This window comes from Macaca fascicularis, chromosome 6 (genome assembly GCF_037993035.2).
Source record: "Macaca fascicularis isolate 582-1 chromosome 6, T2T-MFA8v1.1".
Lineage (NCBI taxonomy): Eukaryota > Metazoa > Chordata > Mammalia > Primates > Cercopithecidae > Macaca > Macaca fascicularis.
In genome coordinates this window covers 71,287,160-71,300,368 of record NC_088380.1, presented here as the reverse complement: position 1 = coordinate 71,300,368, position 13,209 = coordinate 71,287,160, and the positions used below count along the sequence as shown (strand labels likewise).

General features: G+C 36.8%; 1 protein-coding gene and 1 pseudogene across 3 annotated transcripts in view; one reads left to right on the top strand and one right to left on the bottom strand.

Moving 5' to 3' along the window:
- TRIM23 (tripartite motif containing 23) overlaps nt 1–13,209 on the top strand; it is a 43,343-nt gene that overhangs the window by 21,672 nt on the left and 8,462 nt on the right. Inside the window, exons 8-11 of one of the 3 annotated variants that reach the window (XM_005557029.5) lie at nt 5,788–5,917; nt 6,441–6,551; nt 8,016–8,140; nt 10,599–12,888. The exons of 1 other annotated variant lie outside the window; for it this stretch is intronic. In XM_005557029.5, the coding sequence (XP_005557086.1) occupies nt 5,788–5,917; nt 6,441–6,551; nt 8,016–8,140; nt 10,599–10,778 (546 nt within the window). In that variant the 3' untranslated portion in view covers nt 10,779–12,888. Of the gene's footprint in view, nt 1–5,787; nt 5,918–6,440; nt 6,552–8,015; nt 8,141–9,745; nt 10,352–10,598; nt 12,889–13,209 lie in introns of those variants that run through there. One more of the 3 variants, XM_015451553.4, reaches the window with a different exon arrangement.
- Nucleotides 13,046–13,156, bottom strand: LOC123574322 (U2 spliceosomal RNA; annotated as a pseudogene).

Genomic DNA, 13,209 nt, shown 5'->3' with positions numbered 1-13,209 from the left:
GTAGTATTCCATTGCATGTGTGATATGGTTTGGCTGTGTCCCCACCCAAATCTCAACTTGAATTGTATCTCCTAGGATTCCCACATGTTGTGGGAAGGATCGAGGGGGAGGTAATTGAATAATGGAGGCCGGTCTTTCCCGTGCTATTCTTGTGATATTGAATAAATCTCATGAGATCTGATGTGCTTATTAGGGGGTTTCCGCTTTTGCTTCTTCCTCATTTTTCTCTTGTCACCACCATGTAAGAAGTGCCTTTTGCCCCCCTCATGATTCTGAGGCCTCCCCAGCCATGTGGAACTGTAAGTCCAATTAAACCTCTTTTTGTTCCCAGTTTCGGGTATGTCTTTATCGGCAGCATGAAAATGGACTAATATAGTAAATTGGTACCAGTAGAGTGGCGCATTGCTGAAAGGATACTCAAAAATGTGCAAATAACTTTGGGTAACAGGTAGAGGTTGGAACAGTTTGGAGGGCTAAGAAGAAGACAGGAAAATGTGGGAAAGTTTGGAACTTCCTAGAGACTCGTTGAATGACTTTGACAAAAGTACTGATAATGATGTGGACAATGAAATCCAGGCTGAGGTATTCTAAGAGGGAGACGAGGAATTTGTTGGGAACTGGAACAAAGGTGACTCTTGTTATGTTTTAGCAAAGAGACTGGTGGCATTTGCCTAGAGATTTGTGGAACTTTGAACTTGAGAGAGATGATTTAGGGTATCTGGTGGAAGAGGTTTCTAGGCAGCAAAAGCATTCAAGAGGTGACTTGGGTTCTGTTAAAGGTCTTCAGTTTTATAAGGGAAGTAGAGCGTAAGAGTTTGGAAAATTTGCAGCCTGATTGTGTGATAGAAAAGAAAAACCCATTTTCTGGGGAAAAATTCAAGCTGGCTGCAGAAGTTTATGTAAGTAGCAAGGAACCTAATGTTAATACCTAAGACCAAAGGGAAAATGTCTCCAGGCCATGTCAGAGATCTTCATGGCAGCACCTCCCATCACAGGCCTGGAGGCCCAGGAGGAAAAAGTAGTTTCGTGGGCTGGGCCCGGGGTTCCCATGCTGTGTGCAGCCTAGGGACTTGGTGCCCTGTGTCCCAGCCACTCTAGCTGTGGCTGAAAGGGGCCAACATAGAGCTCAGGCTGTGGCTTCAGAGGGTGGAATCCCCCAGCCTTGGCAGCTTCTGTGTGGTGTTGAGCCTGTGGGTGCACAGAAGTCAAGAATTGAGGTTTGGGAACCTCTGCTTAGATTTCAGAAGATGCGTTGAAACACCTAGATGCCTAGGCAGAAGTTTGCTGTAGGGGCAGGGTTTGGAGGGGCCAGGGGCAGAATGATATGCTTCAGCTGTGCCCCCACCCAAATCTCAACTTGAATTGTATCTCCCAGAATCCCCACGTTTTGTAGGAGGGACCCAGGCTGAGGTAATTGAATCATGGGAGCTGGTCTTTCCTCTGCTATTCTCGTGATAGTGATTAAGTCTCACGAGATCTCATGGGTTTATCAGGGGTTTCCGCTTTTGCTTCTTCCTCATTTTTCTCTTGCCCTTGCCATGTAAGAAGTGCTTTTTGCCTCCTGTCATGATTCTGAGGCCTCCCCAGCCATGTGGAACTATAAGTCTAATTAAACCTCTTTTTCTTCCCAGTCTCGGGTATGTCTTTATCAGCAGCATGAAAATGGACTAATACAATGTGTGTACCACATTTTGTTTGTTCATTCATCTGTTGATGGAAACTTGAGTTGCTTCTACCTCTTGGTTTACTGGGAATAGTGCTGCTGTGCACGTGAGTGTAAAAATATCTCCTCAAGACCCTGCTTTCATGGTCTTTTGGATATATATCCAGAAGTGAAGTTGGTAGATCATATAGTAGTTCTGTTTTTAATTTTTTGAGGAAACACCATACTGTTTTCCATAATGGTTGCACCATATTACAATTCCACCAGTGGTGCACAGGATGCAATTTCTCCACATTTTCACCAACATTTGTTATTTTCTGTTTTTGGATAGTAGCCATCCTGATTGGTTTGAAATGATACTTTATTTGTTTTGATATCCATATCTCTGATGACTAATGCCATTGACCATCTTTTCATATAATTGTTGGCCATCTGTATATTGCCTTGAATATGTCTATTTTAATCCTTCACTCACTTTTTGATTGGGTTGACTGTTTTTGTTGTTTAATTGTAGGAGTTCTTTATATATTCAGGATATTAATTCCCTATCAGATCTGTGACTTTCAAATACTTTCTCCCATTTCATAGGTTGATTTTTCACTCTGTTAACTGCGTCATTTTATGGACAAAAATTTTAAATTCGATGTTGTCTCATTTGTTTTTGCTTTTTTTTTTTTAAACTGTGCTTTTGGTATATCCATGAAGTCATTCTCAAATGCAATGTCATGAGGCTTTTCCTCTGTTTTTTCTTCTAGGAGTTTTATGGTTTGGGGTCTTAAGTTTATGGCTTTAATCCATTTTGAGTTAATTTTTGTAGGTGGCGTAAGATACACAACATCCTTTTGCATGTAGCTATCCAGTTTCCCCGCATCATTTATTGAAGAGACTGTCTTTTCATTGAGTGGTCCTGGTACCCTTATTGAAGATCATGTGACGCTATTCCTGAGGGTTTATTTCTGGGCTCTCTCTTCTATTCTGTTGGTTTGTATGTCTCATCTTTATGCCAGTACCACATAGTTTTCATTATTGTAGCTGATATGGCTTAGATCTATGTTCCTGTCCAAATCTTATGTCCAGTTGTAATCCCCAATGTTGAAGTGGGGCCTGGTTGGAGGTGATTGGATCATGGGGGCAGTTTCTCACGAATGGTTTAGTATCATCCCCCTTGGTACTGTTTTTGCCATAATAGGTGAGTTCTCATGAGATCTGATCTTTTAAAACTGTGTGGCACCTCCCCCACCCTCTCTCTTGCTCCTGCTCCTGCCATGTGAAATGCGTCACTCCCTCTTTGCTTTCCACGATGATTGTGAGTTTCCTGAGGCTTCCCCTGAAGCCAGACTGATGCCAGCATCATGCTTCCTGTACAACCTATGGAACTGTGAGCCAATTAAACTTTTCTTTATAAATTATCCAGTCTTAGGTATTTCTTCAGAGCAGTGCAAAAACAGAACAAGCTTTGTGATATATTTCGAAGTAAGGAAGTATGAGTCCTCCAACTGTTTTCTTTTTCAAAATTGTTTTGGCTATTCAGGGTCACTTGAGCTTCCATATAAATTTTAGCTTAATTTTTTCTATCTCTGCAAAAAACATGATTGGGATTTTGATAGGGATTGCATTGAATCTATATAAATTACCTGGGGTAGTATTCACTTCTTAATATTATGTCTTTCAATCCATGGACATGGAATGTCTATTTATGTCTTTATTTTAGTAATGTTTTGTAGTTTTTAGTGTACAAGTCTTTCACCCTCTTGGTTAGGTGTATGCCTACATATTACATTGGTGCAAAAGTAATTGTGGTTTTTGCCATTAAAAGTACTGGCAAAAGCCACAGTTACTTTTGCACCAACATAATATCCAAGTCTTTCACCATCTTGGTTGAGTTTATTCCTAAGTATCTTAAACTTTTTTTTCTCTACATGTTCAGAGAAACTTCTTTAGTCATGAACTATAAAAAGTATCCCCGAAAGTATAATTTTGATGCGATTGTAAGTAGAATTGTTTTATTAATTTCCTTTTGGGATTTTTATCATTAATGTATAGAAATGCAACTGATTTTCATGTTGATTTTATATCCTGAAACTTTGTTGACTTTATTTATTCTTTCTAATAGGTCTTTTTGTGTGGACTGTTCAGGGTTTTCTACATAAAAGATCATATCATCTGTGAAGAGATATAATTTTACATCTTCCTTTACAATTTGGATGACTTTTGTTATTTTTCTTGCCTAATTGCTCTGTGGGCATCTTCTTGTTCTTTATCTTAGAGAAAAAGCTTTCAGTTTTTTGAGTATGATGTTAACTGTGGGCATTTCATATATAATGTATGTTACACGGAGGCAGTTTCCTTCTATTCCTAGTTTGTCAAATGTTTTTATTGTGAAAGGGTATTGAATTTTGTCAAATGCTTTTTCTGCAACTATTGAGATGATTACGGTTTTTTTTTACCTCTCATTCTGTATATTACGCTGATTGATGAGGAATAATTCTTGCCTTCCAGGTATAAAGCCCATTTAGTCATGGTGTACAATCCCTTTAATGTGTGTTTTTTTTGTTTTTTGGGTTTTTTTTGAGGCGGAGTTTTGCTCTTGTTGCCCAGGCTAGAGTGCAGTGGCACGATCTTGGCTCATTGCAACCTCTGCCTTCCGGGTTCAAGTGATTCTCCTGCCTCAGCCTCCTGAGTACCTGGGATTACAGGCACACGCCACCATGCCTGGGTAATTTTGTATTTTTAGTAGAGACAGGGTTTCTCCATGTTGGTCAGGCTGGTCTCGAACTCTCGACCTCAGGTGATCCACCCCCCCTTGGCCTCCCAAAGCGCTGGGATTACAGGCGTGAGCCACCGCACCTGGCCTAATGTGTTGTTGAATTCAGTTTGCTAGTATTTTGTAGTTTCCCCCTGGTTGCACCTCATCCTCATTATGTCAGATATGGGGAAGGGCAGGGATGAGTGCACAGAATGCCCCAAATTTTATTACCCCCTTCACTGGAATGCCTTCTTGGTTTTATGGCTTGGGTGCTGTAGCTTCTTAACTATTCTCTAGAGTTCTCACGGAAGTTCCATATATTGTTTTATTTCTGAGGTGTATAACTGGACTTAAGTATAGATTTGGAGCCATCATATAGATGGTAATTAAAGCTCGTGAAGAGAGTGAAAATATGTAGAATGAGAAGGGGCCTCATACAGACCTTCAAGAATACCAACATTTAAGAGCTAGATAAAAGAAAAATTAGAAGGAGCATCCAAAAATGGGATAAAACCAAACCAGGAAAAGTTTGTATCATAAATGCCAAGCAAAGAGTGCTCAAAGGAGTAGGCAAAAATAACACATATATTTTGGGAACTGTTGTAAGAACTTTTGTATGTATTTAAAAAAATTAATCCTTTTAATAATCCTATGTAAATTTTGTACTATTTTAGTCCTTTTAAGAGATGAAAGAAGTGAAGCAGAGAAATCATGTAGCTAGTAATATATAAAAAGGTTCAATATAGCATTATTTGTAATATCATAAACCATAAATTACCTAAAAATCTATCAGTTGGGGGTTTAAATTATGGTTTATGAAATGTAAAGAAGCCATTAAAAGAAAAAGTTTGGTCCATATGTATTGAAAGGATTCCATAATATACTGTTGAGTGAAACACATTAGTTTCAATGTGTGGGTGATGCTTTTTTAAAAAAAATATTGTTTTGTTTGTGTATGTTGGCCAGTATGTGCATGGGAAAGTGTCTGTAGGGATATACATCAGATTCATAGTAGAGATTTCTGGGAATTGAGCAGCACTTTTCATTTTAATTAATTTAGCCCTATTGTGAGTTTTTTAGTATAGCATAAAAACATGTTTAAATAAGATTTAAAGAGGATTCATTTGAGTTAGAAAATCTGAGAAAATTAAGTGGGTGTGTTATATTCTGTTACACAAAGACAAAGTGGTCAGTTTTACTAAGGAAAGATTTAGCCATGGGGAAGGAGTTCATCTTCTTGAGATCATGGGATTTTGAGGAATACAATTCAGATTGCAATGGTTGAGGAATGAATAGGAGATGCAGAAATAATAAAGGTGCTAAATGCTATTACTTCCTAACTGCATGTCAAACATATTTAAAAATATTTAAATCATAGGATAATCGAGTTCACATTGGGCCAAAAATGGAAATTCGGGTCGTTACATTAGGATTGGATGGTGCTGGAAAAACTACTATCTTGTTTAAGTTAAAACAGGATGAATTCATGCAGCCCATTCCAACAATTGGTAAGTATGAATATTGGTTTTTACCTTAAAGAACAGTTAATAGACAAACCCTAGCTTACAGCCGAGTTCTTGGGGTCTTATTTGATACTGATCTGTCATGGTGGTGGGCTCTTTTCTGGCTTTAAGATATCAGCATCTCAGAGAAAAAAAATGTAAGATTGTATGGCTATGGGATTGAAATGTGGATGGGGATAAAAAGAATCAGAGTATTGGTGGGACAGTTGGAAGGAATAGAGGATTGGTGATCCTGGCTGAGGGTGTGGGGTGGGGGGTGGTAGTGGAACAGAGCTTGAAGGTACATGGATCCCAAGGTCCTAAGGACCTTGGTGGAGGTTTAGAGGGCTAGGAGCTGTTACAGGTATACATTCTCCATGTAGGAGTAGGAATGGGGTTGATTAGGCTTCAGTAGATATTGCTGCATATAGATAATTGATAAGTCACAGTTATAAACTGGGGGGTTGTCTGTGTTTGATGTGTCATTCATTGTAAATATAAATATAAAAGTAACTTTTTTTAAAAACAGGTTTTAATGTGGAAACTGTAGAATATAAAAATCTGAAATTCACTATTTGGGATGTAGGTGGAAAACACAAATTAAGACCATTGTGGAAACATTATTACCTCAATACTCAAGGTGAGAGTTAAAAATGACATTTAATTTTTCACATTTTTAGGATGACAGTTTTCAGTGTACTGATTTAACTAGCAAAGCTGATACGTATAAGTCCTTGACTGTATACTTAAGTACCGGTGGCCAGTTTCTTATCTTGTAAAAAATGAAAATAGAAAGATTACGATATGTACTTTTAGTTTATTCCTGATAAACCATTATTACAGAATAAAAGCCATACGTACCTTAGATAGTCAGTTAAGAGTACTCTTGCTTCTCTTAACAGAGAATGTATATTATCAGTATTATATGGGTGTGATTGCTGGTAGTGTCGTGGTATAGAGTTGAATTTATATTGTATGATTCTGCTGAATTCAGTTAAACTCAACATTTATCCCATTATAATCTCACTATAGCCCCACTCCCACATTTCTTTCACAAATAGTTGTTACCTGCAGAAGAATTTACAGTGGCTTGCTTTTGACCAAACTGTATTATATCATATGTATACTCTACATAGGTTTTAGTCACATTTGGGTCTTATTCTACACTTTTGCCTCATAGACCACAACATAGAGCTTACGCTCATGCCACTTATTCTGTATGTTATCCTGCTTTCCACTAAGATGAGAGACTGAACAATTATTTTTACTTTGGGATTTTTGGTATTTAGTATGACCCATAATTAATAGAAAACATGTATTTTGTTTTTGAGACAGAATCTTGCTTTGTTGCCCAGGCAGGAGTACAGTGGCATGACTGCAGTTCACTGCCACCTCTGTCTCCTGGGCTCAAGCAGTCTTCCCACCTTAGCCTCCCAAGTAGCTAGGACTACAGGGGTATGCCACCACATTCAGCTAATTTGTAAATTGTTTTTTTTTGTAGAGACAAGGTCTCACTATATTGCCCAGGGGTCTCAAACTCCTGGGCTCAAGTGATCCTCTCACCTCAGCCTCCCAAAGTGCTGGGATTATAGTTGTGAGCCATTGTGCCCTACAAAAATGAAATTTTGAATATGAGGAATGGTTGAAAGTCTGGGGATAGTTAACTTAGACATAATACTTTAGAGAGATAAAAATGGTGATGGTTTTTGTCTTTTAGTCTTTTATTCAAAGACTAAATGTTACAAAAGTAGTATTCGAAGAACAAGTAGCATCAGTAGGTAGAGGATCATGAGGCCTATTTTGCAATTTGTTATGTAAAAAATGTTATTTGATATACAGACCAATTTGCATTTGATAGAGCAAGTGTTGTAAATCCTTTCATAGATGGGGAAACTAAACCTGAGAAGTTATGTAAACTACTTGAAATCATATCGTTAATTTTTTGTAGGTGCCCCTGCCATACTAGGCAGACTGTGTGAAAATAATGATGGTAGACAAACTCTAACCATAATAATGATGTCATTAAATATTTGGTTCATTTACTGAACTTTAGCAAGTGACTAATTAGTATTTTGGGTTTTTTATTTGTTTGTTTTTTGGGTAGCTGTTGTGTTTGTTGTAGATAGCAGTCATAGAGACAGAATTAGTGAAGCACACAGTGAACTTGCAAAGTTGTTAACAGAAAAAGAACTCCGAGATGCTCTGCTCCTGATTTTTGCTAACAAACAGGTAATGCATTTTTATATTGGAATATTTATTTTAGTAGTTTTGTGCATGTCATAAAGTAACTGGAAATATTTCAGAAGACAGTTCCATAGATATTTATAAAGTTTCTTCTGTGTATTTTGAGTACAATCTATGTGAAAATGCTGTGCTGGGTACCTGGGAGTATACAAAATAGAAATAAGGTAGTTAATGCTCACCAGAAACTCTTGTGTATGCATATGAACCCATAAATGAGATACGAATACAAAGAAAACTGATAAGTAACTTCAGTAACACAGTGTTATGGGAATTAGGAGAGTAGTTCTAAATGTGGCATGTTGTAAGATTGTAAAATGTAGGATTTGAGTTGAAATTATGGATGAGGCTGAGTCAGTATGTGAAAGGAAGAACATCATAGAGAAGATAATAGCATGAATGTTTTTAGTTTAGGGAACATCAAGCAGATCATCATGTCAGGTCCAGGTAGAGGATGAAGAGAATTTAGAATAACAGACAAGGCCATGCTGTAAAGGTCTGACAGGGCTAGACTGAGAAATTTAGGTTTTATTCTGTGAGCAAAGAGGAGTCATCAAAATGTTGGATTAGTGGGTAATAAGATCATATCAGTGTTTTAATACTGTAATTCTGGGGGTAGAATGAATCAGGGCAAAGGACTGGAGACAGGGAGATGCAGTAAGTTGCTTAAATAATTCAAGTGAGCATTAACAAGAGTCTGAATTTGATGAATAGAAAGGCGGAGGCAGATGGAAAAGACTTTGAGGTAGAACTGGTGACCGAATGGGGAGGATGAAGGACTGGGAGTAGCTGAAGATTCCTAGGCCTTGAGCCTTTCTAGGAGGATGAGATGCTTTTAAGTAGAGGTAGGAGAGTAGAAGTGGAGCAGAGGAGATGTCATGGGAGGGGAAGAGTAGGATGAAGAATAAAGAATTTTCCCCTTAATAAAAAAAAGCAAACTATTAAGAACTGGTATATTTAAGACATGCAAATAAGTGAGTGAAATACCATTTTGTGCTCATCAGATAAAGATGAAAGTGTTTTGTAATTCTCAGGCTTATATACACTATTACTATTATTATTATTATTGAGACTGAGTCTTGCTCTGTCACCAGGCTGGAGTGCGGTGGCACAACCTCTGCTCACTGCAGCCTCCCCTTCCTTGGTTCAAGCGATTCTCCTGCCTCAGCCTCCCAAGTAGTTGGGATTACAGGTGCTTGCTACCACGCCCGGCTACTTTTTGTATTTTTAGTAGATTCGGGGTTTCATCGTGGTGGTCAGGCTGGTCTCAAACTCCTGACCTCAAGTGATCTGCCCGCCTCATCCTCCCACTGTTGGTAGGTTATTAAACTGAGACATTTTCTTGGAGGACAATTTGGCAATACTCATCAAAGTCCTTTACTTTGCAATTCTACCTTTATGTATCTGGTAGACAAATATCCGGAGGTTATCCTACAGATAACTTTGCAAATATACATAAATGTATGTCAACTTATTTTTGTGTATGTATGCTTATGTATGTACGTGTGTGTATATATATGGATTTATAATAGCACATAAGCACAAAACTTCAATCTGAACATTCAGTATAGGACTGATTAAATTATGTTGCAGCCACACAATGGAAGGGAATTCTGAGCAGACCATCTGTGCTGATAATGGAAAGATACTCATCTTCAACATGTTTACGTAAAAAACAACCCTGCAAGTTATAGAAAGTCTAAACTATGTTCCTGTCTGTGTCTATTTGCATGAGTGTGCATGGAAATTTTCTGGAAAAATATGTTGTTACTGGTGGTTGCTCCTGGGAAGTCGGGGCAGTGGGTGTTCAGAGTGGGAATGTAGTGAACTCTTCAATATATAACCCTATATATAAACCATTTATTAAGGTTTCCATGTGTTAATTTTTTTTAAGTTGATGCCTTACATTTAGGCAGGCCGGGCGTGGTGGCTCATGCCTGTAATCCTTGCATTTTGGGAGGCTGAGGTTGGTGAATCACTTGAGGTCAGGAGTTCGAGACCAGCCTGGCTAACATGGTGAAACCCTGTCTCTACTAAAAATACAAAAAAATTAGCCAGGCTTGGTGGCACGTGCCTGTAATCCCAGCTACTTGGGATGCCAAAGCAGGAGAATCGCTTGAACCAGGAGGCAGAGGTTGCAGTGAGCCAAGATCATGTTACTGCACTCCAGCCTGGGTGACAGAGACTCCATCTCATAAGGTAAAAAAATTACTTAGGCAGTATGTTTCCATTTAGGTTGGAAGGCCTTTATTGATTTCATTGTTAAGCTAGCCTTACAAAAATATATACATACACACACATATAAATTAGTTAAACCAAACTATTTTTTTCTATTCTTATTAATCTCAGAATAATTACTGAAAGACGAGTCTAGGTTTTTTGTTTAGGCTTCTGTTAGAACAAATAATTTGGATGGACTGATAAAAAATATGTGTATATCTTTCAGGATGTTGCTGGAGCACTGTCAGTAGAAGAAATCACTGAACTACTCAGTCTCCATAAATTATGCTGTGGCCGTAGCTGGTATATTCAGGGCTGTGATGCTCGAAGTGGTATGGGACTGTATGAAGGGTTGGACTGGCTCTCACGGCAACTTGTGGCTGCTGGAGTACTGGATGTTGCTTGATTTTAAATGCAGCAGTTGTTTGAAGTTTTATGGTTAAGAGTAACTTTGCAACTAATATGTTTTAGGAAATTATACATCTCAAAAGATGGTAATTTAGGATATATATATATAAATATAAAGGAATCTTGGATTGGATTGGGAATTCAGCACACTGCTTTAAAAAAATTTTGTGGCAAAATTAAATTTCTAATTGAGCAGATTAGATTGAATTAAATAGAAATTTATTGAATATACATTCTTTTAAAAAGTATATTTGTTATTTAAGTTTTTCAGATAATGTGACCAATGTACTGGGAAAGAGGTAGTCACAGAGAAAGGGTAAGTGAAGGTTTATTCTTTCAGTGAAAAAAAAATAGCCAATTGAGTGCCTAATGAGACCTCTGTGTGAAGCAAGTGAAGTATAGCTTCTTCTTTTAACCTGCCTTTTCACTGAATGTTGGCAGTATTTAGTAGTAGAAATGACAGTTGCTTAATGAAATAGAATCCAAACTACATCTTTGGATAATAGGATTACTTTATGTTTAAGTTCAGAGTTAACAGAACACCTTTAATGCTAAGAACTATAAGGTATAGAAAATTAATATTTTATATAGTGTTTTATTAACTTTCTCCTACAGCATTTTGTATAAAACACAGTGAGACAGAGTGAAGTGTTACCTAATTAGGCTTGTCAGATTAGTAATAAACTGAACAGTAATAAAATTGTGAAAGTAATTGGATCTTCATTTATGAAAGACCCATTTTCAGGACCGAACCTAGGTCAGAGTTCTAAATTGGTCCTTCTATTTTCAACATATTTAAAGTAATATTTCTTTCTAATATAATACTGCATCCTTTGTGGGAATGACTATAGGTAAAATGTAGTAAGTTACACAGAACCAGGGTTGGCTTTATGTAAAAGCTAGTGACCTAAATTGAAAACGAACTTTAAGAGAAGTTGTTAGTACAGTGGGGAATGCTTATTACTTACTTCAAACTGTTTCCCAAAATAAGTGCATTTATTTTGACAATAAAACTTAAGGCTCTTCATGAAAAGGCCTTGAAAAGTTACTCTAGAGGAAGAATGTCTAAAGGAAAAAAAAAATTCAAAAAGTTTACATTAATTATTCAGTGTTGTGAGTAAATAAAAATGTGTGCTCTTTACTGTTTTTCATTTTTAAAGGATACTCTCTTATTATGGAAGCACGATTTATTTAAATAGGTACATTGAGATTTTGTGTGTGTGTTTTTTTAAATGTTCTGATACATTAGGATGAAGTTAAATCTTAAATCTCATTAGTTGAATTGTTATAAGGACAGTGATGTCTGGTAACAAGATGTGACTTTTTGGTAGCACTGTTTTGGTTCAGTCTTTTCAAATCTATTTTTGTTTGTTTAAAAACAATACAACTTTTAAAAAACAAAGCATTAAAAAAAAAGCCTATCAGTGTTATGGGCAATATGTAAATAAGTAAATATAATATTTCATCCTTTATTTTTCAGGTAAAAGGTCATGCTGTTACAAGTGTAGTTTGTGTGCATAAATAATACTTCTGAATTAAATTATTTAATATTTGACTGATTTCAATAACTGTGAAAAATAAAAAAGGTGTTGTATTGCTTGTGAGAACTTGAACTGTACTAGTTAATTGAAGAAAAAAAAAGTGTAACACTAAGGTGAACTTGCTTCCCTTTTCACCAATTTTGCTAAACTTTGTAATGCATTGTTAGCATATAACTGAACACAATTTAAAAATTGTGCCTATACCTGATTATAATGTATGTATAACGGTAGGTGTTTGTGTGTGATTCCTTTTTAAAGAAATATTTTCCTCAAGCTCCTATTACTATTTGTGGTTGTGGTTGTATTATTTCACTAATCATTAGTTAAGACTGTGCTAGTCTCCCCTGGGAAACTAAGACAGCTGTTTTAAATACAGTATATTAGAAATTTTCCTAATAGCTCTGAATTTCTGTATTAGGTCTAAATATTACTGTATGGTTATATAAAGCAGATATGTCAAGTGTATAGCCCTAGTCTATAATTCAGGAATGCTTTATAACCATCAGAAGCCATTATTTGCACTACATATATGATAAGTATAGACAGCAATAAAATGTTAAGATCATTTTTAAGAAGTCCTATCATTCTTGAAAGTCTCTTGAACCATCTATCTAGTATTAGTAGTAGTAACCAATTTAAGAAGTCATTATTTGTGCTGTGGTTGAGAGAAAATAAAACAAAATGGGTATGGGTTGACATGCCTGTCAACTTTGAGATACAGTTTATTTGATACAGCAAAATTTTAGAAATAACGTTTGGAATTTGCAACATAGGCCACATTTACTTATGAGAACAGATACTACACTTGATCTTAGCCAAAAGGCCGAGAAGTGATGTGCAGGCCATATTTAAATAAGTAATATAACCATAGTGTTTTGAAGGCGGAGC